At 46.3% G+C, this 27,673-nt stretch overlaps 2 protein-coding genes across 4 annotated transcripts in view; both read left to right on the forward strand.

The window, feature by feature from the left end:
• Positions 1-25,557, forward strand: part of LOC126176337 (uncharacterized) — a gene marked incomplete at both ends in the record, with an annotated part of 533,659 nt that extends 508,102 nt beyond the window's left edge. The window contains 3 exons of the mRNA XM_049923489.1: positions 5,488-5,594; positions 25,399-25,511; positions 25,545-25,557. Coding sequence (XP_049779446.1) covers positions 5,488-5,594; positions 25,399-25,511; positions 25,545-25,557 — 233 coding nt within the window. The remainder of the gene's footprint in view (positions 1-5,487; positions 5,595-25,398; positions 25,512-25,544) is intronic.
• The window catches only part of LOC126175151 (myocardin-related transcription factor A-like), a 113,930-nt gene continuing 111,789 nt past the window's right edge, over positions 25,533-27,673 (forward strand). For all 3 annotated transcript variants that reach the window (XM_049921716.1, XM_049921717.1, XM_049921718.1), the window contains exon 1: positions 25,533-25,630. In XM_049921716.1, the coding sequence (XP_049777673.1) occupies positions 25,612-25,630 (19 nt within the window). In that variant the 5' untranslated portion in view covers positions 25,533-25,611. The remainder of the gene's footprint in view (positions 25,631-27,673) is intronic.

Consider the following 27,673-nt stretch of genomic DNA (forward strand, 5'->3'; position numbering starts at 1 on the left):
CCAGCATTTGGGACCCCTTTAACGAGGCGATATGACTGTAGACAAACAAATTCAGTGACGCACTGCTAGGACAGTAGCAGGTCAATATAGTTCATACGAAAGTACAAAAGAGGTGCTCGGGGAATTTAAATGGGAATCTTTGGAAGAAAGGCGACGCTGCTATAGCAAAACCCTGTTGGCTAAATTTAGAGGACCTGTGTGCGACGAACACTAAGAGCTTTTCTGCTACCACCACTGTATATTTGTCGTAGTCATCGACATTGAAAGAAAACTCGTGGCGCGTAGAGAGACAGAGGTACAGTAGCTCTTCGCCCGCTCAGTACGCTCGGGCATAGGACAGAAAATCGCTTATTTCACTGCTCCCTTATCCCATCCGCCACAGTTGCTTTCGCAGTATATATGTAGATGCAAGTATTGGATGCAAGTTGTACTACTGTCTTATACGCAGTGAAGACTAGTAAGTAACAGCTGACCATAGAGGTACGTTGTCAGTTTTTCCGCGCTCAGTCCGTGAAACTTTAACATGCAGTGCAGTAAACCCTACAGACTTGCTCAGTTGCTCGCCAGACAATGTTGCCAACGCACCGCATTCGTCACTATCATAGCCTCCACGTTGCCACATCCTGTTACGCTTACGTCCATACTCTGTGATTGCCGCATCTCTCGCAAAACCGTTATTTCCACGATTGAGCTTAGCTCTATGGTATAAATATGATTATCCGCCAAATATGATTATCCGCCTGCAGAAGACCTGTACAATGAAGCTACTATTTTTCGAAGGCCTTTACTGGGGTGCAGACCTGAAAGCCGCACCTCACTGCCCTCTCATTTCGAGAGCACACGGTTCAGGGTCAGGAGGAATCCATGAAAACTGCGCCCAGTGAAATTTGCGCCCAACCACAAATCTGTGAAGTCTGCGCCCACTGCCTGCTTCTTTTGTGTCATGGCTTACCTGCTCCCTAGACACTGCCGAACTGCACGCCGATAGACTTCCTCTAGCACAGCAGCCGACTATCTGAACAAAAAGCCTTATTACCGCTCTAGCTGTCGTACAATCGACGTCGTGCGACTTGAATATTTCTGTCACAATAGTTCCGATATGAAAGTTTCAACGACCATTCAGACTGACGTCTACGCAGTGGTAAAGCTAGATAGTTTTGTATCTGGTGCAGACTTTTGATTTTCACACCCACCCCTCTCTCTCCACACACCCGCATTACCAACCTCATAAAAGCATAAAATACAACATTTGTGTTCAGGAGTTTTTCATATGGGTGTCTAAGTAATCAAAGTATAACGTTAAATACTTCGCAAGCAGCTTTTATAGATGAAAACAAATAAGTAAAACACATTTAAAAATAAACACACACACACACACACACACACACACACACACACACACACAGTTGAACTGATTATTAAGGAAGCAGAACAAGTAAACGAAGATCTTAGCGACAGGTGACTAGTACGTAGGTTAGAATTTCTTCCTTCTTTTTCGGCTACAAATTTTGGAATTGCCTCCTGAGTATTGATATCTTTAACTATCCCATTTTTTATTGACTAACTGCCGGCCGAAGTGGCCTAGCGGTTCTAGGCGTTACAGTCTGGAACCGCGCGGCCACTACGGTCGCAGGTTCGAATCCTGCCTCGGGCATGGATGTGTGTGATGTCTTTAGATTACTTGGGTTTAAGTAGTTCTAAGTTCTAGGCGACGCCGGCCGCGGTGGTCTAGCGGTTCTAGGCGCTCAGTCCGGAACCGCGGGACTGCTACGGTCGCAGGTTCGAATCCTGCCTCGGGCATGGATGTGTGTGATGTCCTTAGGTTAGTTAGGTTTAAGTAGTTCTAAGTTCTAGGGGTCTGATGACCACAGATGTTAAGTCCCATAGTGCTCAGAGCCCTAACTTCTAGGCGACTGATGACCTCAGAAGTTAAGTCCCATAGTGCTCATAGCCATTTGAACCATATTGACTAACTGCTAAATTAGACAGTCGTGCTTGACTCATAGTGGCCCCGAGATAATTCGTAATTAATCTGACTTGCAAAAAAGAATTCTCGTACATAAAGCTATCGAAACACAAATCGTAGCGATAAAATAAAGTTGGGAACATTTAAGGAGAAAATCTTCTCAGTCGTGAAATTTGTGCAAGGATACCGTCTTCAGGAATCTCATGATAATTTTCAACTGATTTTTGTGTAATCGCGAAAAGTTTCGTTTCTGGATTTTGAATGAAATCTGTTTCTGAAACAGCATCTGATATACGTTCCATGGTTTTGCAGCGTGTAGCTATTTCTTGTAGAAAGCTGTCGGTGCACTCGTTAATTGAGCTCCTCATCTCGCAGCGTTCTGTATGGTATGGCTTGAAAATGCGACCTCGGAAACCTCCAGGGAGCATCCCTCAGCTCTTCTACCTGCTGGGCAAGGGGATTAGTGGACCCTTCCTCGACCCTTTCTGGACGCAGATTTCAATGGGCGCAAATTTTAGTGGGCGCAGTTTTTAGTACACTGTCGAGAGACCGCATACGGCAGAGATTTCATTCGTTCATCTTATATCTCCGTATCGAGCGACGAAGCGTGCTGGTCGGGCGCCGGACGTGGCTCCGGAAGAGTGTCGGTTCAAATCTCTCCTCTGCCAAGCAGCTGTAGATTTTTGGCTGATGCTATTATCGTTGCTTTGAAAAGAATGCTGTCGGTTTCTTTCCGTATCCTTCCTCGACTGGAACTTGCGCTCCATTGAGCACGACGTTAATCTCTAATCTTCCTTCCTGCCCCCGTTGCTTCCTACCATATCTGCGTCTTTTAATCTTTCGCGTCCTTCAATGCGTCTGATTTTCTGCCTCTGGCTGTTACACTTGGAGTCTTTTAAAAAAAACGCATTTTTTCTGGTCATTACTAGACGAGACAGTCAAATGAAAACGAGACAGATGGAAAAAAGTAAGTAAACAGTTTATTATTTCAAATGTAATCGCCGTAATTGTTATCATGTTTATGCCACTGCGAGACAAGACGGTCAGTGCATTCGTGGAAAAATGTTTTGCGGTTGCCTGCGGAACCGTGATTGTAACCTGGCGTTCACCTCTTCGTTCAAATCAAATGGCTCTGAGCACTATGGGACTTAACTTCTGAGGTCATCAGCCCCCTAGAACTCAGAACTACTTAAACCTAACTAACCTAAGGACATCATGCCCGAGGCAGGATTCGAACCTGCGACCGTAGCGGTAGAGCGGTTCCAGACTGTAGCGCCTAGAACCGCTCGGCCACTCCGGCCGGACCACCTCTTCGACCGAAATAAATCGACAGCAATGAATGTCTCTCATCAGGGCTGCGAAAATATCGCATGGAGAGAGATGGGGACTGTGTCGACGTGGCGTTGAAGGGCTCCCCAGCGAAAGTTGGGCAGCGTAATCGAAACACCCTTGGCAACATGTGGGCGGGCATGCATTACCCTGTTTCCAAGTTCGATTTCGACTACGCTGCCCAAGTTTCGCTGGGCAGCCCTTACACATCCTCCAGTCACAGATCGTCTTGTGTCACAGTTGGTTGAATGTATAAACAGTTATGGCGATTATTTCGAAAATAATAATCAATTCACTCATTATATAGTGTTCCGTACCTCAGTCGGTAAAAACGGAGCTCCTATGAGGTCACTTTGTTGTCTGTCTGTCCGACTGTTGAGAACCCTACTTCTCACGAATGGGTAGGCGTACGAAGCAGAAATTTTACATAAATAAGGTCAACGGTCCCTTGGCGATGTAAAACAGTGAAACTCGTTAGTCACTGTAATCAAAAGATTGGCCATTTACGAAACTCTCTCATCAAAATCCACAGGGTACTTTCCGTTGACCGAAAATCATGAAATTTGGAAAGAAGCAAGGTTTCACGCTACAGCCAAAGGAAAAGATTCTGAAAAGTCTTAATTTGTAATTATATCACCCTAAAAATATATTTCTTTTGCCATTTGTCATCCGAATTCAAACTAGAAATTAAAACACACTCGAAAGTCTTGGAGTACTTGGAACCGATAACATGGCAGTATCAGTGTCAATAACAGAGAAAAATTCTATTCCCGGAATGGGTGAACTCTCTACGTACATAAGAAGCCGTCAGTGAGCATGTCCTCCTCCCACCCGCCTGTTTATTTTTTCCACCTGTCCCGCGTTCATTCGATTGCCTCGTGTAGCTCTGATCTAACTTCTGGGTTCCTGTAGTCACCACTCTGTTTTGAAGGTCCATATATTTTTCTCGGGATTTACGTCTCTCTCTTGTCCACATTTTATAGTTATCTTGTCTTAGACAGATTTAATATTCAGATTCGTATAAATATTTCGTGTATATATATATATATATATATATATATATATATATATATAGCGTAATTAATATACAGTGCAATAATAGTGCACTCTGCCACACAAGTAGGTGCTTTATTACTTTATTGTATGTTATTATTATTGTTTATCATTATTATTATATGAATAAGGAGGACTGCTGAGACTGTTTGAAATATTTATTTAAAGACACGCCTCGTTTCTCAGTCTATATTTGCATCATGAGATGTTTGTCTGTTTAAAAATGTATAAAACAACTTGACAATGGCAGGTAATGGAAAATGAAAGCGACTACGTTTGTGTCTGCTTACAGTCAGTCCATAACAGTGAGCTGTTTGAAAGTAGGAAAAAGCACATTCCCCATCATTCTAGTTGAGGTATTTAAATTTTTTAACTAGGAAATGTGCGAACGTCCATAAATAAAAAGTAGGGTCTAAGACTATCCTGAAGCTGAAGCCTAAATAAGAATTCTGTAAAAACGTCATAAGCAGGAACGTAGTGGATATTATACAAATAATTTATAAAGAATTCTACAAAAGAAACGCGTTTGTAACGGCGCTGCAGAAACAACTGTTAGAATATGTCGAATTTTACGTCCAATGGGGAGGAAGCATTACTGTTGCCAGTATTAAACTAACCGTAGGCTGCAGCGTGGCCTACTTGGAATGTTGAGGAATGTGCTTTCTCCGGCTTTTAAACAGGCGGCCTTGATGAATTGACTGTAAGTAAACGCAACCATTAGCTGCATTTTCAAAATTGTAACGAGTTGTTTTGTGCATTCGTGTACAGAAAAACACCTGATGATGCAAATACAGTTTGTCAAACCGGTCGTGTCTTTAAATAAAGATTTTAAACAGTCGCAGCAGTCCTTCGTATTCAATATGGAATATTTCGACTGCGGAGGCCCTACATACAAAGTGCTCCATATTATTGTTATTTATTATTATTATTATTATTATTATTATTGCCATTACATAGCTCTGATTATTACAGTGTAATGTTGATTGCGTTTGCACAAAAAAGCAGATTTTGACTTTATCGTTGTAATAATAATGCGTCGTTACGCAGTGATTCTAGAACTTAGAGTGGTACATTTTGGTGTCAGTGCTGCGTGCAAACTGTTTTACAGTGCTACAGCAGCGTCTGCCTTTCTGTTTCAGAATCTGGGCACAGGTTGGACAGCGGCAACAGCAACCTGTTCTGGAGAATCCAGTTGGACCAAGATCTCTTCGACACCATCATCGCCATTTACCCGGAGTGGTTCAAGGTGAGTTCTTCTTGTTCCCCGGAGTAACGATCGGGCGTGGGTCCTGGGGGAAGGGGGTGGGGTACTTCCTCACTTTCTCCTCCCTCTTCCCAAATATAGTTTGCTGTCACTCGCAGTTCTAAAGTGCCGCAGTTGGCTAGTATCTGATAACAGCAATACACGTAAAATGTTTTGTTGTAATTGCAGTAATTTACACTATATAGAATCGAAATGTGCAATCGCCATTGTCGGTGCTACACGTGGCACTACGATCCTGAGCACAGGTCTGCAGGCTGTGACTGTGCGAGAGTCGTTTCCCCCTACGGTCGGGTTGGTCAGTGCTTTTTTTTCCTGTCTTTGATGACTCGAGACTCTGCGGTTTGCCAGACCTACCTGATGATGAATAACGAGCGTATGACATTGGTGGCCGGGAGACCCCTCGCGGGGCGGTTCGGCCGCCGCCCCACAAGTTCTTTAACGCCACTACGGCGACTTGCGAGTGAATGAGGATGAAATGACGATGAAAGACACACAACACACAGTCATCTCGAGGCAGAGAAAACCCCAGACCCCGCCGGAAATCGAACCCGGGGCCCCGTGTGCGGGAAGCGAGAACGTTACAGCAAGACCACGAGCCGCGGACACCTACCTGATGGCCGCGGGACACTGGAGGGTTTGTTGTCGGCAGCAGGTGCGGTCAGCCTGGCTGGAATGCTTGCCTGGAGTCGGCCAGTCCCGGAGCGAGCAACTCCAAAGTATCCTGTCTTCAACCACAGCTTGTAATTTTATAGAATACCGCGTCATTTTTAGACCCTTCTGTTGCTTCTTTATTTTCCAAAAGTTACCTGAGAAACTTGAGCATTAATACACGTAAAAATATAACTGGTCTTAGCAAGATATTCTTTGGGGGAGAGGGGGGGGGGATGTTGATGCTGACCACTACCCTACACGCCCCCCCTCTCGCCGCTCGATCCGCGCTTGCGTTCCGTGTGCCGGCAAGGGATTCTGATAGCCGAGAGGTGCTCGGTGGTCGGTTCAAATCAAATGGCTCTGAGCACTATGGGACTTAACATCTATGGTCATCAGTCCCCTAGAACTTAGAACTACTTAAACCTAACTAACCTAAGGACATCACACAACACCCAGGCATCACGAGGCAGAGAAAATCCCTGACCCCGCCGGGAATCGAACCCGGGAACCCGGGCGCGGGAAGCGAGAACGCTACCGCACGACCACGAGCTGCGGCCTCGGTGGTCGGTACTGTTGGATGCGGGCACGTCGTTTATCCTCGTGTGCCGCTGTTGCCGGTGATGCGTTTCTCAGATGCGGTAGTTAGCACTTGACTGAGAGTACTCCTTAAGCCGTCGGCACATGGACCGTGCAACCGAACGTTGGACGTGCCGAGTTTCTGACGTCATAGCATGGAATAGAACGTTCGGGAGTCTTTCTGAACGTGCCGAGCAATATCTAGCATATGAGATATTCTGAGCGTGAGTCTGAGCGGTGACCAATGAGATGGCACAACGTCACCTACGTCACATGCACGCCGTCTTCCTTCAGTACAGAGTTCTGAGACGCCATATTGGCATTCATTTAAAGCCTATATGTATATATGCCGTTTCTGAGCACCAGCAAATTGAGAATCACTCGAAAACTCGTTGTTAACTGTGTGGTTCGTTCCAATAAAATAATGAGAAACATCATATTCGTGGCAAAAGAATTATTGTAACTTGCGTATTGTGAGAGTATGCTATTTGAAGGCAGCGACACACTGAAGATCACCCAAAACGCATTGTTCTTGGTACAATTTGTTATAATTAAATTTCAGTTAGTAACATATCTACGATAAGGCTTTTAGCAAGTGCTAACTTGCTATGATTGAGGGTTAAAAGCGTGTTGATGGTTTAGCTCGGTGTGTAGCGTCACTGATCCGTATGTAGTTTCAAATTTGGGCAGTGGTTCGTGACTCGACACTTCAAAATTCTTTTCCTAACATTTGAGTTTTTATTAGGTTCAGATGCTTTGTCATTAGTTTAATATAAGTATATACTATAATATTTGGTGTTATGTAAATAGTTAATCTTTTTTTGAAGGGTGACTTTGTTCGATTGGCGTAATCTATAGGACAGCATGCGCTACTTGTATAAAGATATTTTGCTCCTTTTTCTTTTACCCTTCGTAATTCACATGTTGCAAACATTCTGCCACTGGGTAGGAACAGTGATCAAGTCAGGTTGACCTTAGGGTTTCACTAAAAAAAAATGGTTCAAATGGCTCTGAGCACTATGGGACTTAACATCTATGGTCATCAGTCCCCTAGAACTTAGAACTACTTAAACCTAACTAACCTAAGGACAGCACACAACACCCAGCCATCACGAGGCAGAGAAAATCCCTGACCCCACCGGGAATCGAACCCGGTTTCACTAAAATGTGGGAATGATGAAATAATATTTATCTTATGTGGAGAAGTATTGCAAATTTGTATCGCACTGTTTGTAGTGGAACTTTCATAAGCCTGTGTCCTTATTGATTGGACATGATACTTTCCGTCTCGTGGATGATGGAGGAAATGTGCGTTTTAATAGAGCTAATGTGGGAATTTTATGCGCGCCCTTCTCGTAAACAGTGTGATTTACGAACTAGAAACATCCCGCAACTGCCGCTGGAGTGTGTTGCGATCGCGTATACCACGTTGGGGCCCACGTACCGAATGCACAAGTCGCGTCATTTCTGAGCGTTCAGCTGCACGTTGAACTTAGCACGCTCAACGTTGACGTTCGACAGCGCGGCCCGTGTTCCGACGGCGTTAGACACCGCCAAGGGCCGGAGAAAGCTGCACGAACGCAAACAGTGCTTCATCGCAGGTCTGAGCGAAATCGAAGCCCAAAAGCTAAACTAAGTCAATAGGAACGTAAAGCGACCAATGCGAAACGCGTACATTGGATTCGAAGGCGAAACTTTGCAATCAGAACCGACGAAAAAGTTTAAAAAATTTGAGAACTACGTAAAGTCAGTAAACTGTTTAAAATTGTCTGTACAGTCGTCCAGGAATCATATAGGCGCCGGAAAGGGTGACAGCAAGGAAGGAGGCCGAAATACTGAATTCCGTCTTCCGGAATTGTCTCGCCACGAAAGATCATAAAACGGTTCCTCCATTAGATCGTGGCGCTGTCGCCGAAAGGACAAGTGTGTAAGGTAAATGATTGCGGAATGGAATATCAGCTGCAACAGCTCAACAGAGTAGAGGCAAATGGATCTGAGGAGACAGCTGTACACTTGAATAGAGATAATACGGAAGAACTCCCTACCCTTCCAGCAGCAATTTATCGTAGGTCACTTAGATAACAAAGGATGCCAGCGACTGGAGAACGAAAGGTACTGGTCATTCTCGTCGGACTGGTGTGCCTGCAACGTTCACGTGCTGTACAAGTACCCACACGTCCAACCAGCATGCCGAGGTGCTCATCGAACTCCAGCGGCACATGTCACAAGGGAGGCGTGGTGCGTCACAGAGAGGCTTACTCGAAACGTTGCGACACTTACAGTCCAAAACTGTCGAGGAATGAACTACCTTCCTCTCATATATTGAATGAAATAAAACCCGTGCGGCGCTTGCATTCTAACTATCCCAAAATATCTGTAACAAAATTCCTTCGCTTACGTATTTCCAGTAGAAAATGGACATCAAAGGAGGGCAGTTTGACCACACGTACGGCGGGTACCTATGTAGCTCTGCTGCACACTTAATGCAGTAGAACGGGTTTTGCGTTGAGCTACTCGAGTTCGATTCCGGTTCTAGGTGTAATTTTATTTTTCTTTGCTAATTTTGATCTGACCAAAAATGCTCTGGTATACGTGTTCTGCAACTACAAAGTTTTAAACGGTTAACATGGCAGTTATTGGTTAGACATGTCAGAAATATTCGTGAAGACTAATACCAAGTTAAAATAAAGTGCCTGTCGTAGGACAGAAACAACTACACAACATATGAATTTGGAGATGTTACACGTGTATACTACATTCAGTAAGAGCGGTCAGTTGTAATATGTTAAGTATAAAGCTTCTCCGAATTCTTCGCTGCATAACTGCATCTACAGTTACAAGAGCAATGTGGATCAGCGCTAACAATTTTTCTGCATTCATCAGCGGAGTAGAATAAACGTGTTCCTTTCAATATAACCACACGAAGAATTCCAGGGAATGCAGGCTGGCGAACGCTCAGATCGTAAAACAGATACTCCACCATCGCTCCATTTCCCAGGAAACACGCTTGCTTAAATACCGTCGCACATTTCATCCAGAGTGGGCAGGTGCACCATCGTGTTGGAACATAACGAGTGCCAAACATGAACTGGAATAACTTCTGGTGTTTTCGTTAAATTGTTGGTGCGAAATTCGTAATACGAGGGTAGTCCCAAAAGTAAGGTCTCCTGGTTTTTTTTTATAGGCCTGTTTATTTCTACAATGGTTTACTTCAGTTTACAGCGTGAACATTTAGCTATTTTTCGACATAATCACCATTTGTGTCGACACATTTTTGCAGACGCTGTGGCAGTTTTAGTATGCCCATGCCATACCAGCTCGTCGCCATGCTGTTCAGAAAGTTATGAACCTCTTCTTTCACCTCGTCGTCGGAGATGAATCGCTTTCCGGCCAAATGTTCTTTTATCCTAGGGAACAGGTGATAGTCACTGGACGCCAAGTCAGGACTATAGGGTGGGTGGGTGATTATGTTCCACTGAAACTGTTGCAGGAGAGCAGCGGTTTGCCGAGCGATGTGTGCGCGAGCGTTGTCATGGAGAATGTGTACGCCCGTGCTCAACAATCCCCTTCTCCAGTTCTGAATTGCCCGTTTGACTTTTTTCTGAGCCTCACAGTACCTGTCAGCGTTAATTGTGCTCCCAGCGATTCAGCTCCGACGAGGAGGTGAAAGAAGAGGTTCATAAATTTCTGAACAGCATGTCGGCGAGCTGGTATGACATGGGCATACAAAAACTGCCGCAGCGTCTACAAAAATGCTTCGATAGAAATTGTGATACGTCAAAAAATAGCTAAGTGTTCACGATGGAAACTGATGTAAACCATAGTAGAAATAAACAGGTCTATTTACTTACAAAAAATAGGAGATCTTACTTTTGGTATTACTCTCGTATCTTCGCTCGGTGAGCCGTTTCGGCGTCATGTAGGGATCCACGATACTGTTTCCCACTATTCCGGGCCATACTTTAGTGCTTTACCGGACCTGTTATCCACAGTCTCAGGTGACGGCCTAACTTCTTTCCAGTGGTGGCCATTGTGCGTATTGGAGATACACTCGGGTACTAACGCAGGTTTATCAGATCATATCACAGTCTTCAAGAAGTCATCGTTGGCTTTCTGCTGTTGTTGACACCATTCACAAAAAATGCATCCGTAGGAAGCGGTCTGTAGGATGCTGGTGTTGCGCTAGCGAGTAATGATGCAGGTGTAGCCCTCCATCGCGCAACACTTCGACGGCCACATTTTGCTAGGCGTGCAGCTGCCTCGCTACCTGAGTTCTACTTCGCTGAGGTTTTCCGTGCACCAGTTTGTAGAATTGACTTCTTCGTTAGCTGCAGCAGGCATAGTCCGCGGACGACCACGTTCAGCGATTACGGCTGGAGACATCCTTCTCTCGAAGGCGAAGCTCCCGACGACGGAACACATTTTTGTTTGGACGACGTCGACCGAGATACCTAGCAGCATATTCACGAGCAGCAACTTCAGTCCTGGTACCAGAGTGCACCAGAGGCCAAAAGCACGTACTATGTGTGTACGACTGCACAGTGGAGGACGTAAACTGTGCGTTAGGTCGCTCGCAGCTGTTCCTTGTATGTGGAAACCTGCACTTAAACACTTCATTCGTCGACTTGGCGTGTTGTCCGTGATGCGCATCAATCCACTTACAGATTTTTGTAACTGCCTTACGTACGTATGTAAGTCAACTTTGAATTTTATTTTAACTTAACTTCAAGTAGCAGCTAATTTTTCGGCAAAGTCAACGGTGTATAGTTGAGAGGGGCAAAGTCGTTCATCCTTGGGAACTAGTTCACTGGTGATCGCTCTTTTTTGGGAACCGTTCATTTTTACTTGTTCACCGTTCATTGTGCTTGGTATGTGGTTATGAAAAACTGAAAATTAGTAGTGTAGGTGACTGAAGATGGAAGGCGCCCAAAGGGGCCACTACCCTCCCCCCTGGAGTACAGAGTTTTTATCCATAACAGAATTCTCACACACTTGTAATTTTCGTGATTCTGCAAAACGTCTCGTTTAGCCAACTGTAGCGTTATGTGGCTAATCGCAGGCGCACGAAAAACCGACCCCGAGTACAGACTGCTCGCCAATTACGCACGATTTATTGACCGCTACGAGCAGAATAGATAAACATGTAATAATCAGGCAGTGAGGAAATAACAAATAAGCTAATGCAAACAACTTCGAAAGAATAGATGACGATTGATAAGCGACAATGTGCAGTATAGTACTCCGGGCCTTCTTTTCGTGCGCCACCTTGTACTACTCAAATAATACTGTAGGAGTTATCATATTTTTTGTACAAAATGTGGCACCATACACTCGATTACTAAGCGCGGTCTACATTCGGTTGTAAGTCGGTCTGCCTTCCATAACAATGAACATACTCTTTTACCTTGGATAAAAAAAAAAAGACGGAAAATGGCCACTCGTGTGTGCCGTGCCGACGCCCTTTGCATGTGTAATAACAAACAAGTATTTCTTCTGCTGTTTATCGAAATAGTGAAGTAATGTGATACGGTGTTTTGTTACCTGGAAAGATGTATGTTTTAGATACCAAATAACTTTTATGTGTTTTACTTAATTATAAATTTTAACTGCCGGTCTTGTACGCTGAATAGAATGCGAAAAGTACCCGAAGTTCAGAATTCAAAAAAGGTTTGAAACCGATCTGGAATGGGCGTGCAAAGCGAACGAAACGAACATCATCTCGATACTGAACTATGAGCAGTCGGCAGTGGAACTGCGACGAGTGGCCACGCGAAGAAGGACGAGTCCGGCCGAGCGAGATCGAGACCGAGACAGACGTGAACGAGACCGAGGCTGGAACGAGACCAGCCGATGTGCCTTTGCGGGAGCGAGATCGACCGTTTACCGTTCCCGGGAACTGTAAGTACGAGGTGCATTCAAGTTCTAAGGCCTCCGATTTTTTTTCTCCGGACTGGAAAGAGATAGAAAAATGCGCATTGTTTTAAAATGAGCCGCGTTCATTGTCAATACGTCCCAGAGATGGCAGGAGATGGAATTTTCCGCCAGCGGCGACAATGAGAACTGTTTTAAATACACTCCTGGAAATGGAAAAAAGAACACATTGACACCGGTGTGTCAGACCCACCATACTTGCTCCGGACACTGCGAGAGGGCTGTACAAGCAATGATCACACGCACGGCACAGCGGACACACCAGGAACCGCGGTGTTGGCCGTCGAATGGCGCTAGCTGCGCAGCATTTGTGCACCGCCGCCGTCAGTGTCAGCCAGTTTGCCGTGGCATACGGAGCTCCATCGCAGTCTTTAACACTGGTAGCATGCCGCGACAGCGTGGACGTGAACCGTATGTGCAGTTGACGGACTTTGAGCGAGGGCGTATAGTGGGCATGCGGGAGGCCGGGTGGACGTACCGCCGAATTGCTCAACACGTGGGGTGTGAGGTCTCCACAGTACATCGATGTTGTCGCCAGTGGTCGGCGGAAGGTGCACGTGCCCGTCGACCTGGGACCGGACCGCAGCGACGCACGGATGCACGCCAAGACCGTAGGATCCTACGCAGTGCCGTTGGGGACCGCACCGCCACTTCCCAGCAAATTAGGGACACTGTTGCTCCTGGGGTATCGGCGAGGACCATTCGCAACCGTCTCCATGAAGCTGGGCTACGGTCCCGCACACCGTTAGGCCGTCTTCCGCTCACGCCCCAACATCGTGCAGCCCGCCTCCAGTGGTGTCGCGACAGGCGTGAATGGAGGGACGAATGGAGACGTGTCGTCTTCAGCGATGAGAGTCGCTTCTGCCTTGGTGCCAATGATGGTCGTATGCGTGTTTGGCGCCGTGCAGGTGAGCGCCACAATCAGGACTGCATACGACCGAGGCACACAGGGCCAACACCCGGCATCATGGTATGGGGAGCGATCTCCTACACTGGCCGTACACCACTGGTGATCGTCGAGGGGACACTGAATAGTGCACGGTACATCCAAACCGTCATCGAACCCATCGTTCTACCATTCCTAGACCGGCAAGGGAACTTGCTGTTCCAACAGGACAATGCACGTCCGCATGTATCCCGTGCCACCCAACGTGCTCTAGAAGGTGTAAGTCAACTACCCTGGCCAGCAAGATCTCCGGATCTGTCCCCCATTGAGCATGTTTGGGACTGGATGAAGCGTCGTCTCACGCGGTCTGCACGTCCAGCACGAACGCTGGTCCAACTGAGGCGCCAGGTGGAAATGGCATGGCAAGCCGTTCCACAGGACTACATCCAGCATCTCTACGATCGTCTCCATGGGAGAATAGCAGCCTGCATTGCTGCGAAAGGTGGATATACACTGTACTAGTGCCGACATTGTGCATGCTCTGTTGCCTGTGTCTATGTGCCTGTGGTTCTGTCAGTGTGATCATGTGATGTATCTGACCCCAGGAATGTGTCAATAAAGTTTCCCCTTCCTGGGACAATGAATTCACGGTGTTCTTATTTCAATTTCCAGGAGTGTACTTAAAATTGCGACGTTTTCCTTACTTGAACAGCGTGCAATCATTCGTTTTCTGAATTTGCGTGGTGTGAAACCAATTGAAATTCATCGACAGTTGAAGGAGACATGTGGTGATGGAGTTATGGATGTGTCGAAAGTGCGTTCGTGGGTGCGACAGTTTAATGAAGGCAGAACATCGTGTGACAACAAACCGAAACAACCTCGGGCTCGCACAAGCCGGTCTGACGACATGATCGAGAAAGTGGAGAGAATTGTTTTGGGAGATCGCCGAATGACTGTTGAACAGATCGCCTCCAGAGTTGGCATTTCTGTGGGTTCTGTGCACACAATCCTGCATGACGACCTGAAAATGCGAAAAGTGTCATCCAGATGGGTGCCACGAATGCTGACGGACGACCACATGGCTGCCCGTGTGGCATGTTGCCAAGCAATGTTGACGCGCAACGACAGCATGAATGGGACTTTCTTTTCGTCGGTTGTGACAATGGATGAGACGTGGATGCCATTTTTCAATCCAGAAACAAAGCGCCAGTCAGCTCAATGGAAGCACACAGATTCACCGCCACCAAAAAAATTTCGGGTAACCGCCAGTGCTGAAAAAATGGTGGGGTCCATGTTCTGGGACAGCGAGGGCGCAATCCTTACCCACTGAGTTCCAAAGGGAACTACGGTAACAGGTGCATCCTACGAAAATGTTTTGAAGAACAAATTCCTTCCTGCACTGCAACAAAAACGTCCGGAAAGGGCTACGCGTGTGCTGTTTCACCAAGACAACACACCCGCACATCGAGCTAACATTACGCAACAGTTTCTTCGTGATAACAACTTTGAAGTGATTCCTCGTGCTCCCTACTCACCTGACCTGGCTCCTAGTGACTTTTGGCTTTTTCCAACAATGAAAGACACTCTCCGTGGCCGCACATTCACCAGCCGTGCTGCTATTGCCTCAGCGATTTTCCAGTGGTCAAAACGGACTCCTAAAGTAGCCTTCGCCGCTGCCATGGAATCATGGCGTCAGCGTTGTGAAAAATGTGTACGTCTGCATGGCGATTACGTCGAGAAGTAACGCCAGTTTCATCGATTTCGGGTGAGTCGTTAATTAGAAAAAACTCGGTGGCCTTAGAATTTGAATGCACCTCGTAGAAAGCCGCGACCGAAGTGAACTATGAAAGACCGTTCCTTAGAATTCGTTCCACGCTCGTTCCGTTCATCTTGGTGAACCGTTCCAGTGGACCCGTTAGTTCGCGAACGACCCATCTCTGGTGTATAGATTTTCGAAACACTTTGGGAGTGCACGGGTAGAAACAGAACGATGCAAACTGCCAGGAACCAGTGTGTTACCATGGCCCTCCCCTACTGTCAAAAATCAGCCTTCCGTCTTGTCGTCGGTATCGTAATACAGTTGCTGTCCTTCCAGTAATCTCCTATTTCATATTAAAAAGAAGGTGGCCACCAGCACGCGCTGTCCTCTTTAACTATTTGCGTTCGAAACAACGTACTTCGCGTATGTTGTTTCTTTGAAACAGAAGTGACCAAAGATGTTTCACAAATTTAGAGTGCGTCACCCGAACCGCGATTTCAGCTGCAGACAATAGAAACAAGTGAAGCTACCGAACCGGTGTCTGCGAAACCTTAGTATTGAGAATTTAAGGAGTGGCTGATAGTTACTTTTTTGCAGCTGCAAACCTTTCCTTTTCAACTGTACCCACTGTCCACCTGAGACGTTCCTCGCAACAAGGCACAGATTAACATTGTACCGCAGACATAAGGTAGCATGCGTCGTTATATGACAGTCTTCATTTGTTTATGTATTACACTTTCTGCAGAAAGCGAGATCCACGTACGGGAATTGACTATAACGACGCGTTTCTGCGGTGCCTTTGCAACCGAGGCGCCTGTCTGCGAGGAAGTTCGATCCATTTGGGTTGTAGGACGTACCTCACGTTTTAAAATTAAACGTCAGTGAACACTGAATGTTCCCCCTCAACCACTAGTTGGCGAGCCGGCACCAGTTGCAATTTTCTCCGCCGAAGTCAGTCTCTGCGTGTTATCAGAGACTGGTTCGCTTGCTCGTGGCCCCCGACAGTCAGAGTGCGTGATGACTTCGGCGTACGTTCCGCCTCTTCCCCAGAGCAGCTGATCGTCGCGTCTCGTCTGAAATCCCTGGGCTAGCAGGACAGAGCGGATGAGGTTATATTTATGCATAAGGGATCAAGATAAGTTACTGTCAGTTGCACTCGGCATATAAACTTATTTCTTAAGACAGACAATCACACAGGCAAGAATCAAAAACTCTCAAGGTTTTGACGAAGGCCTCCTTTGATTTAATGTAGATCGGCTGAAGGCCTCATCGAAAATCCAAGGCACAAGGCCTAAGCAAGGAATTGAGGTACAAGAGTTCTTCTGGAGGTTTCACTTCTTCAATATAAATAGGCTGAAAGCCTTAGCTTAAATTTTTCCCATTAGAACTCGGCTGAAGGCCTCACATTAATCAAGAACAGTGCTACGGCTTAAGGCCGAGACAAAAATTTTCAGTGTTTAATCTAAATAAGCTGAAAACTCGGCTGAAGGCCGCGTATCAACAAAACAATTTAACGGCTTAAGGCCTAGGAAGAAGAGCTTTCAATTTGAAAAGGCTGAAGGCCTTTTCTTAAAATATTTCGTGTGAAACTCGGCTGAAGGCCTCATACTAAAGAATAACAATCTTATGACTTAAGGGCAAGATAAGGTTTTAAATTTTTAATTTAAGAGAGATTAAAACTCGGCTGAAGGTCACACACCAAGCAGAAAACAATTTTACGGCTTAAGGCCTAAAGGGAAGAGCTAAAATTCAACTAAAATAGGCTAAAGGCTTTATCCCAAAATGCTTCACATAAAACTCGACTGAAGGCCACATACGAAACCCAAACAATCTCACGGCTTAAAGCCTAGACAAGGAAATATCCAATTTTTAATTTAAGCTGGAAAACTCGGTTGAAGGCCTCATACAAACTAGAAAATATTTCTTACGGCTTGGCCGGCCGCGGTGGTCTCGCGGTTCTAGGCGCGCAGTCCGGAACCGCGCGACTGCTACGGTCGCAGGTTCGAATCCTGCCTCGGGCATGGATGTGTGTGATGTCCTTAGGTTAGTTAGGTTTAAGTAGTTCTAAGTTCTAGGGGACTGATGACCACAGCTGTTAAGTCCCATAGTGCTCAGAGCCATTTGAACCATCTTACGGCTTAAGGCCTAGACAAAATGTTTCAACTTTTGTTTTGAAAAGGCTGAAAACTCGATTGAAGGCCACAAACCAAACAAGAAACAATTTTTTTACGGCTTTTTTTAAACAAATTTACGGCTCAAGGTCTAGGCACAAGGAATTTTCAATTTTAATTTTGAAAGGCTGAAACTCGGCTGAAGGCCACAAACCAAACAAGAAACAATTTTTTTACGGCTTAAGGCCTAAGAAGAAAAGCCTTGCAATTTTAATAAGCTACAACTCGGCTAAAGGCCATACAGAGTACTTAAGACTAAAACGGAAATCACTATGAAAAACACAAGGAGGGGCGCTCAGAAGGTTCCGAAGATCGGCCTGGGAAGGTAACACTAGCGCACGTTTAGGTGAGACAGGCAGCCAGACCGACAAATTTTTAATCGGAAGGTAACCCAACCGAAAGCCAGTCGACGAACCAACCAACAAGATCAGTTCTGCTCCACCTGACCAGCGAAACGACAATAAGATGTCAGTACCACAACGTTCCAGCCAAGTCAGAATAGACGCCCAAAACTACCAACAACATCTCAGCTGTCGAACTACACGCCGTGCTGGACAGCATCAACGGGAAGAGGAAAATACACTGCCAAAAACTACGTTAACGTCGGGCAGGTCACCGGAACGTCAATGGCCACAAGGCAGAAGATACCGCTGGTACACTTCATTAATACAGGAAAGAATGAAATTAAGTTAAACACCACACAGAAAGATGGCTGCAATTCTAGCCGACTTCAATGCACACACGTTGTTGCTCGCGGGAATTTCCCAGAAAGCGACGACCAGGATCAAACGAAGAGATGTGATAGCAGTTGAGGCTTGATGGTAGGTTACGTGAACACTCAACTTTAGTGTTCAGGATCGGTGGGCGACGAACTTCGTAACCCTCGGAAGAAGCACCTCAGAACTCCAACCGCTCGTGCACGCCGTCAGCGGCTCCTGCCTGGCCACGCGCCACGGAGACTTTCTCGCTGCTTCGCGCCAACCGACCCGCTGCCTAGGCCCGGAAACGGTCAGAGGACCAAATAGACGTCGGCCGATGAGATGACCGACCGAACGACCAACCAACGGGCGTTCCCGCTCCAGTCTCCCGTCGGACAGTTCAAGTGTGTCGCCAGCGGTCGGCGAACACTGGTTATCCGCGCCTCACCGGCGCTCCGTCCCCGACTTCACTGCTGTTGCGTCCCGACCGAACTCCAGACACACGACGACCCGGAAATACTATCGGTCGCTCCAGAGATGGTACGACGGTGCCCTTATCGATAAGCGCTGCTGCTGCTGCTGCCACCCACGGCAGGTAAGGCAGGAAGTTAGTGACGCCAGTAAATGGAATAAGAAAACGAGGCGGCAGTACCGTAAGAGAAGATGACAAACAATAAACAGCAAGAACACGAGCCGCGCACGGCTCACCGTGCTCTACACGCATTCCAGTCTCAGCGCCTCTAGCTCGCGTGCGCAGTGGTCTCTGAAAGGCGACCTTGTAGGGTGAAGCCCGCCGGCGACAATGTGCCGGCGCTGCGGCCGGTGCCAGCGGACGAGAATAGCGTCGCCTTGGGAATCCGTGTGACGGCTGTCGCCCGTCCGCGCTGCCGCCGTCGCTCTTGATTAACGGAAACCCCCGTCGTCCTCCCACTACCACCTGTGCCGTTCCGTTCTTTGTGAATAGCATAGTAATCACGTAGATTTAGAAATTGCAGCACGTACAGTGACCCTCTTTTCGAGTTGTAGAACTGTGCGTTTTGGTAGCTAACAAATACAAGAGGTCCGAATTAGATTTGAAGACAAAGTTTGGTACTCATGTTTTCATTGTTCTTGTCAGGTTAATTCTCTACGAAAATTCGAGCTTTCGACAGTAACCGCGTTTGTCTTCGTCAGGAAAGCAAGTGACTGTCGAAGAAGTAACGGAATGACACAGATGTAAATGATGTAGCGGTGCTCATCGCGAACATTGGCACCGACAGTGAAGCGAAGCATCGTTCGCAGCGTCGTTTGTTTCCAACACGGGACATATTCCGACACGTAAACAAATGCGCTTGCGTAGACACTGGCCGCACCGAAGAACGTTCTGTTTTGATGCGTGATAGCACAGCGTCCGACGTCCTGCTAAGAGGAAACCCATTGTCCCTATCAAATTATCCGCCAACGTAATTTCAGTTGCCTCTTTATGAACACTGTTGCGAAAACCGGAACTGTAGGCAACTATGGCAGTTTCGCCAAAGTTCATACCGTGTCCCTTGTTTAAGCAATCTTGGAAGGTGGACGGACCACACTCTTAATGTTAACACTCTTTAAAATTCTTCTCCCAGCATAAGGAATAAAGGCCGCCGATCTTTGCTCTTCTTCATGCACCTCCGGTGTTGGTCCAAATTCCATGGCCCGACGAATCTCCTTCTATGAAGTCACACAGATGAACGGTAGTTTCAGCAGGAAATGCAGGTCCAGGCTCTGTGAACATGCCGGCCGCGGTGGTCTAGCGGTTCTGGCGCTGCAGTCCGGAACCGCGGGACTGCTACGGTCGCAGTTTCGAATCCTGCCTCGGGCATGGGTGTGTGTGATGTCCTTAGGTTAGTTAGGTTTAAGTAGTTCTAAGTTCTAGGGGACTTATGACCTAAGATGTTGAGTCCCATAGTGCTCAGAGCCATTTGAACCATTTTGATCTGTGAGTATAAAATGGTAGAAGCTGTTTTTGGGTCATCAGTCTTCTGACTGGTTTGATGCGGCCCGCCACGAATTCCTCTCCTGTGCAAACCTTTTCATCTCAGAGTAGCACTTGCAACCTAGGTCTTCAACTATTTGCTGGGTGTAGTCCAATTTCTGTCTTCCTCTACAGTTTTTGCGCCTGCCGGTGTGGCCGTGCGGTTCTAGACGCTTCAGTCTGGAACCGCGTGACCGCTACGGTCGCAGGTTCGAATCCTGCCTCGGGCATGGATGTGTGTGATGTCCTTAGATTAGTTAGGTTTAATTAGTTCTAAGCTCTAGGCGACTGATGACCTAAGAAGTTAAGTCGCATAGTGCTCAGAGCCATTTTCTACAGTTTTTGCCCTCTACGGCTCCCTCTAGTACCATGGAAGTCATTCACTCGTCTTAACAGATGTGTAAATAAATAATAATAAGTAGGAAGTTAAGTTCCGTAGGACCAAATTGAGGAGCAAATATCCAAGGTCATGGAACGTGTCAGTAAATCATCCTGTCTCGTCTTCTTATCAGTGTTTTCCACATATTCCCTTCCTTTCCGATTCTGCGCAGAACCTCCTCATTCCTCACCTTATCAGGCCTCCTAACTTCACTATTCGTCAGTAGCACCACATCTCAAATGCTTCTATTCTCTTCTGTTCCGGTTTTCCCACAGTCCTTGTTTCACTACCATGCAATGCTGCACTCCAGACGTACATTCTCAGAAATTTCTTCCTCAAATGAAGGCCTATATTTGATACTAATAGACTTCTCATGGTCAGGAATGCCCTTTTTGCCATTGCTAGTCTTCTTTTGATGTCCTCCTTACTCCGTCCGCCATTGGTTATTTTATTGCCTAAATAGCTGAATTTCTTAATGCCATCTATTTCGTGATCATCAATCCTGATATTAAGTTCCTCGCTGTTCTCATTTTTGATACTTCTCATTACATTCGTCTTTCTTCGATTTACTCTCAATCTATATTCTGTATTCATTAGATTGTCCATTCCATTCAGCAGATCATGTAATTCTTCTTCACTTTGACTCAGGCTAGCAATATCACAGCGAATCGTATCATTCATATCCTTTCGCCTTGAAATTTAATTCTACTCCTGAATCTTTCTTTTGTTTCTATCATTGGTTCTTCGATTGAGAGATTGAACAGTAGCGGCGAAAGAGTACAGAAGTTTCCCACACGTGATACTGTACATCGAATGGATGAACAGTAGAAGAGAAGGTTTGCACTACCCATGCAAATCTCGTTAAACGGTGCTAGCTGCCTGAATTACTGTATTGTCGTAGTGGAACTCGGCTTTACAGTCACAAAACAGCTTGTGTTCGGCCTTCTAGAACCTCCTCACAATTGAGTGTGGCGAGTACCAGGGCCCACTTTTAGCAGTGGGAAGTTCATATGGGCGTGCCGCCCTAGTGTGGAAAGCGGAGAGACGGTGAATCACAGAAGCACGTGACCCTCTGCCAGCCGTCAGTGGTCCACATCAAGAGGTCCCGGGATCGACTGCCTCTTCTTACAACACGTTCTCTGTGCTGCGGTTTGCGCTCTCCGGTTTTGGTTATGTTAGCTAACAGTAATTCCATGCTGCCATACGTGCTTAGAATGTAACTACTGAATAAAAATGATCAATTCAGAGACTCAAAAGACAATAGCATTGTTTGCGACTGGCCGAGTTTAGATTAGATGCGCTTTTTGTTCCACAGATTCACAGTTGGGAGGGGGGGGTATTCAGGGGCATAGAATAGGCCATAAAATAAGAATATGTATTTATGTATTTACAAGAAAAGAGCTATGTTAATGTCCCTTTCACGGATCCTAAGTGAAATTGTACTCGCAGTTGTGGAATAACCAAGTTATCACACAACATGTAAATGTACAGTACAGCGAGGTGCATGTGATAATTCTCGGGCTCGCAGACTCACGCCATCGAAGTTCGATTTACAACCTTTATGTACACTCATGACATTACTTCTCTGTAGCCGCAAGGAATTAGCCGGGCGGTCTAAGGCGCTGCAGTCATGGACTGTGCGGCTGGTCCCGGCGGAGGTTCGAGTCCTCCCTCGGGCATGGGTGTGTTTGTGTTTGTCCTTAGGATAATTTAGGTTCAGTAGTGTGTAAGCTTAGAGACTGATGACCTTAGTAGTTAAGTCCCATAAGATTTGACACACACATTTCTCTGTACACGTGCAGAAATCCGATTTTTTGTAAGTCTTGCATAAGTGTTGGAGCACGACCTGGGCGATAATTTGTCATTCGTGAGCGACAGTTTGAGATTCTATGAGACTTTCTACCACAACGGCTCCGCATTACTGCAGGTCTGTGTGAGCTCGAGGTGTTGCGGACGAACTCGTTGAAGTTACAGGTCCCAAAGCTTTTGGGCAGTCACAGCACTGCGAATCACGTCGCGGACAGCATGAAAAAGGAGATGTGTCAGTCGCGGCTTCTTTGCAATTACGGTACGACGTCTCACTTACAAGATCTTGACTACAAACGAGCTGTGATGAACGACTCTGAACGAGACGCGCCCACAGTGAAGAAGAGGCCTGCACGTGGCACTTCGCCTCAGTTGTAGAGGCGACCACATCGTGCGTAGTGGCCCTCAGGCGATATTAAATGCCCTGAGACGAGCAGTGCCGGGGAGAAGTGATAGTGCGCCAGCGGTAGCGGAGGAACCTTAGTCCCCTCACGAGACCACGCTACTCCGCTCCACACGTCGGCTGCTGCACCGCCCGTGACTGTCGGAGTGCGCTGCCAGACTTTCAGCTACACGTCGCTTGGATCACGCACTGACTGGTTTGCATTTATTTGTTGTCATTTTTTCGTAGGGCAACTTTACCATTGCTACATTACCAGGGAAATATCATGTTATGGAGTGAGTAATGATTAAATACGTTAGTGATGATGATGAAGTGCGAGATAGGTTTGAAATCGGTAACGCTACGTTAAATGTAGAAAACACAAAGTGGCCGGTAACGTTTTTCTTTCATTTCATAATGCTTTAAACTGACATTCGTGGAGTTACAACATAAGGACGATAACATGAAAGGTGCAACATACTGCAACGTTAATCTCAGTTTTCCTCGTTAACAATAAAATTTATTTTATTTAACATAACAAATAATTAAGCTTATCCGTAATGGATATTCTAGAAACTCGTAACTGTATGTTAAGTGTAAAGGGAGTACAGTTAGCTGCGACCTGTCGCTTTCGGAATTATTTCTTAGTTCGGCACAGCTCGCCAGCTATTCACAAGGCATTGCTGTAAAGCGTTTCTTATGTTCTTGTCACAGCGAAGCAATCTTCAGTGCCCACCATCGTGCCACAACTATGAATGTGTAAACTTTCGCATGCCTTACGTGAAGATGATCCTGATAAACCTCCAAAACTGATTCGCAAAAATGAATAAATATTTCATAAGTCGCTGATCGCAGCTAAGTGTAGCTAGATTTCACCAAAAAATATACAAATTTCGCGATAGCATTCATTCTCTTGTCAACTAATAAAAAAATATTGCAAAAAGTGCTATTCGAACCCACGCACGCACTCGTCTGAACGGTGGTGTTAAACGACTTGGCCACCGACCCCGATCCTCCAGTTAGCTTCCCTTCTCACGTATACTTGTAACGGATCGAAACCACAAATCCCTCGACTTCTCGGAAAATACTAGGTTGCGGGTGTGCTATGTAGCAATTAAATGTCCTTCGCCGGTTGTGTTCTAAGGATTCCACCCAGTCCAAACCGAATCCAATGCTGTGACCTTTGACGTTAACTTTGTCGAAAACGGAAACATATTGACGTAAATCTTTTGATTGTAGTTGTTTTCGATTTTCCCGCCTAGTGCCGAAGTTTTCTGAAATCGGCGTGGCGCTGATCTCGCGTCAAAGACTTGACGTCCAGAATAACTTGTAGGTTTCTGTCTGTCGGTCTAATTACAAAAGTGGCTAATTATTACTTACGAACGTGCTTTATTTATTTATTTATTGCCAAATTATAGACCTGTTACCAGATGTTTTAAAACATGTCGTACAACTTTCTGTAGCTGAAATCGTTGCTGTATTTAATAAAATGTGTTTAGAAAGCCAAGAGAGGTGTTCTTTGCCGGCCGCGGTGGCCGAGCGGTTCTAGCGACCGCTACGGTCGCAGGTTCGAATCCTGCCTCGGGCATGGATGTGTCTGATGTCCTTAGGTTAGTTATGTTTAAGTAATTCTAAGTCCTAGGCGACTGATGACCTCAGTTATTAAGTCCCATAGTGCTCAGAGCCGTTTGAACCAGAGGTGTTCTGTAGTGTGTCTGCTGAAGGGGCACCAGCCGGCCAGAGACACCGGAGGACAGACAGCTCGTTCGCTAGGCAACACCTCACTGTACGAGAGCTCTGCAGGTGCGTTCCAAGAGGCCGCCGTGGTTGCGGGTCACAGGCTTCCAGCCCGAGGCTCGCTGTTACCGAGCCCGTAGTGCAGCGGGCACACTGCTGAAGACTCGTGACGCACCGACAAGACGAGGAGGTTGGCACAAACTAGGCAGTACTCAGCGTTATGTGGGAATGTAAGTCGGTGCGTTCTATGGGGGCGGATAAACAGCCGTTATGGCAAAGGAATGAAAGTTGTCAACAAATAATTATATTGGCGAGGTAACGGGTGTGACCTGCCAACCAGATGTGTGCACACGCCCGTAGCAGTTTTTGCAGAACGTCAGCACCGTGTACGGCATTTCGGCGCTAGGCTCGATGTGAGGAACTCGAGTTCGCCATGCTGCGCTGCGCGTGAGCTGGCGGGCCCAGTCCCACCTTTGACAGCTGCAAGCCCTTTTCCGGGATGCGGCATCATCACTCGCTGGAAATAAACTGGAACCCACCGATGGCGACCCTCATATAATTGTCCCGTATTTTTTTTAACTATCTTGTGTGATGCTAAGATACTGAGTCCGAGTAATTGTTGAAAGGAGTAATTGCGACCTATCTACCTGTGGGCCGAAACAGCTATAGTTCGTAGAAATAAAACAATTGTAATTTACGGTGTCTATATTCGTGCAGCTGGGGCACCTTCTGTCTTTATTTGTTATTAACTCCAACTGTAGCACAAAAATTGGCTTTCCAGTGTGGGGCGTTTACTTTAACTGTATCTGTGCTCTAGGACTACCAGCTGCAGCTGCAGCAGCAGCAGCAGCAGTCGGCTAGCGGCCAGGGCGACGCCGCCCCCAGCATGGCGGAGGCGGAGGGCCCCGGCTGTGGCTCGGCCGACGCGCCGCCCCCGCCCGGCCCCGGCTCCGGCGCCGCCAGCGCCGCCGCCGGCCGGCCCACCTCGCCGCCCAAGTGCGAAGTCGACGACTCGCCGCTACACAAATCCATGGACAAGAATAAGGAGTGTGAGTACTCTCTGTCTCTCTCTCGCTCGCTCTCTCTCTCTCTCTCTCTCTCTCTCTCTCTCCCTCTCCCCCCCCTTCTCTCCCCCCCTCTCCCTCTCCCTCCACAAGACCGTGGCTCTATGTACGGGAGCTTCGCAAGTGCCAGTTACTTAATGTTATTCTGTGCATGTACATAGTGACGGGACGCACAGCTTTAGCTTCATTGCACAAATAAAAATAATATTACTCGGTCTGAAATAATTAAAATTTACGCTTTACAGTTCACCCTTGTGCAACACCATTTCACTGGATTACGAACCGGCAAAGAAATTTTCGAAATACCCTACGGTAACACTTTCGTACAGATCAGACTGCTTCTTTGCAGACTGTTGCAAAGCAGTGTCCTGTCATGGTCGCCACTCTCGTGCGAGGCCCTAGTTATATTCGTTCTCCTACTGATCCTCATCAGATCGGCGACTGCTCTACAGTGAATGGAATTATGAAGGCTCCAAGATGTTGTCAGTGACAAGTAGGATCGTGAACAGTGTTTTGTTAGTTCACCTTCTAAGGCCCAACCAAGTTCACAAAAAGCACTATAGACTGTGCGCCAACCATTTTCCACCAAAATTAAAGTTCGCTTGTCGGTTCCCAACGCTGACGTGCGACTTCATTTTGCAATCCCATTCACTCATATTTTGTTCAGCTATTACTCGAATCTTCTGCTCAGGGTTTTCTAGAACTACACAGCACCGAGTCGTACAGGGTCATCTTTTTAAATAGTATTTTTAAGGTGTCATTTCCAGCCGCATGTGTTGTCACTGTAAACTGTGAAGCAGTAGATTTTGTAGGTAGAAGAGTAGTGAGCTGATAAATGACAAACAAAAGGAGAGCTGCGAACGCTACTGTGCCCGAGAACTGGAAAAAAAGTTGAGAAAACTATTTCATCATTTCCTTTTCTCCACTGAAACCCGCCCCCCCCCCCCTCCCCCTCAGCGCATACATCCTGGCACTTGTTTCTCTTAGAGGCGCAGATCCATGGCTAATTTTGATGTTCTGGTGGTGTTTCGATGTTTAACAATAAATAACAAAAAATATTTACGCAACTTTTGTTTACTTTGCGCTGGAAATAAAGGAAATAACACACATGCATTGGTTAAACATTTAACATGGCTGGCACAGTAAAGTTACGACAAACGAATACACTGACGTGACATACGTAGCACACGATTGCTACATTTACGTGGAACTCAACTTTCGAATCACGAAAAGGGAATGCCTGAATCCGATTTCAGCTGATAGAGTCTGCATGTTAAACAATTAAGATCTGCATCGATTCTGTTAGTCCAGTCAGATATGGGTTTTCCTCTCGTCTGTTGTCCTACACGATTTTTTTAATTTGTTTAGAACGTGCTCCATTACAATATTTGTAGTACTACATGTATGTAATTTGTGTGTGTGTGTGTGTGTGTGTGTGTGTGTGTGTGTGTGTGTGGTGATGAGGATAGAAGGGAGATGATGACACCCTGTGCCGGCACAGAGCCTGCTCCTTGCGAAGAGCCCCAAGGGGGCCACCAAGCTTAAGGGGACCTGGACGTGAAAGGACTACATTTTTATACCTCGCCCTCAGTGCACATTACTCATGATCTACAATGCGGAGGAAGTTGTGGTTTTTTTACCAACAATGAATGACGTTAACTCAAGCCGTAAGAGGAAATTTATTGAAATATCTGTTATAGTTTAAGAATTACAGTATTCTGCCTAATAGATGTTTTTATAATACACGTTCCTATTCTGGTACCATTTTCTGGTCCATCATCAGTCTAATAGCATTCAAATTGTGGCAGGCTGCTGTCGGCATTCATAGGAACACATTATGCCTCTCGTTTAGTGAGGAAATAGAAAAACCCTTATTATAACACATTACTATTTTGTCTAAAAAATACCTCTAAAATTATATACAGAATCACAAACATAGATCATTTCTGCGATGTATTAGGCATAATACAAAGATACTATCCAGTTCTTCACTTGAGAGAAATTTGGTGAAAATGGATAAAATCATTG

The sequence above is a fragment of the Schistocerca cancellata genome, chromosome 3 (genome assembly GCF_023864275.1).
Source record: "Schistocerca cancellata isolate TAMUIC-IGC-003103 chromosome 3, iqSchCanc2.1, whole genome shotgun sequence".
NCBI lineage: Eukaryota > Metazoa > Arthropoda > Insecta > Orthoptera > Acrididae > Schistocerca > Schistocerca cancellata.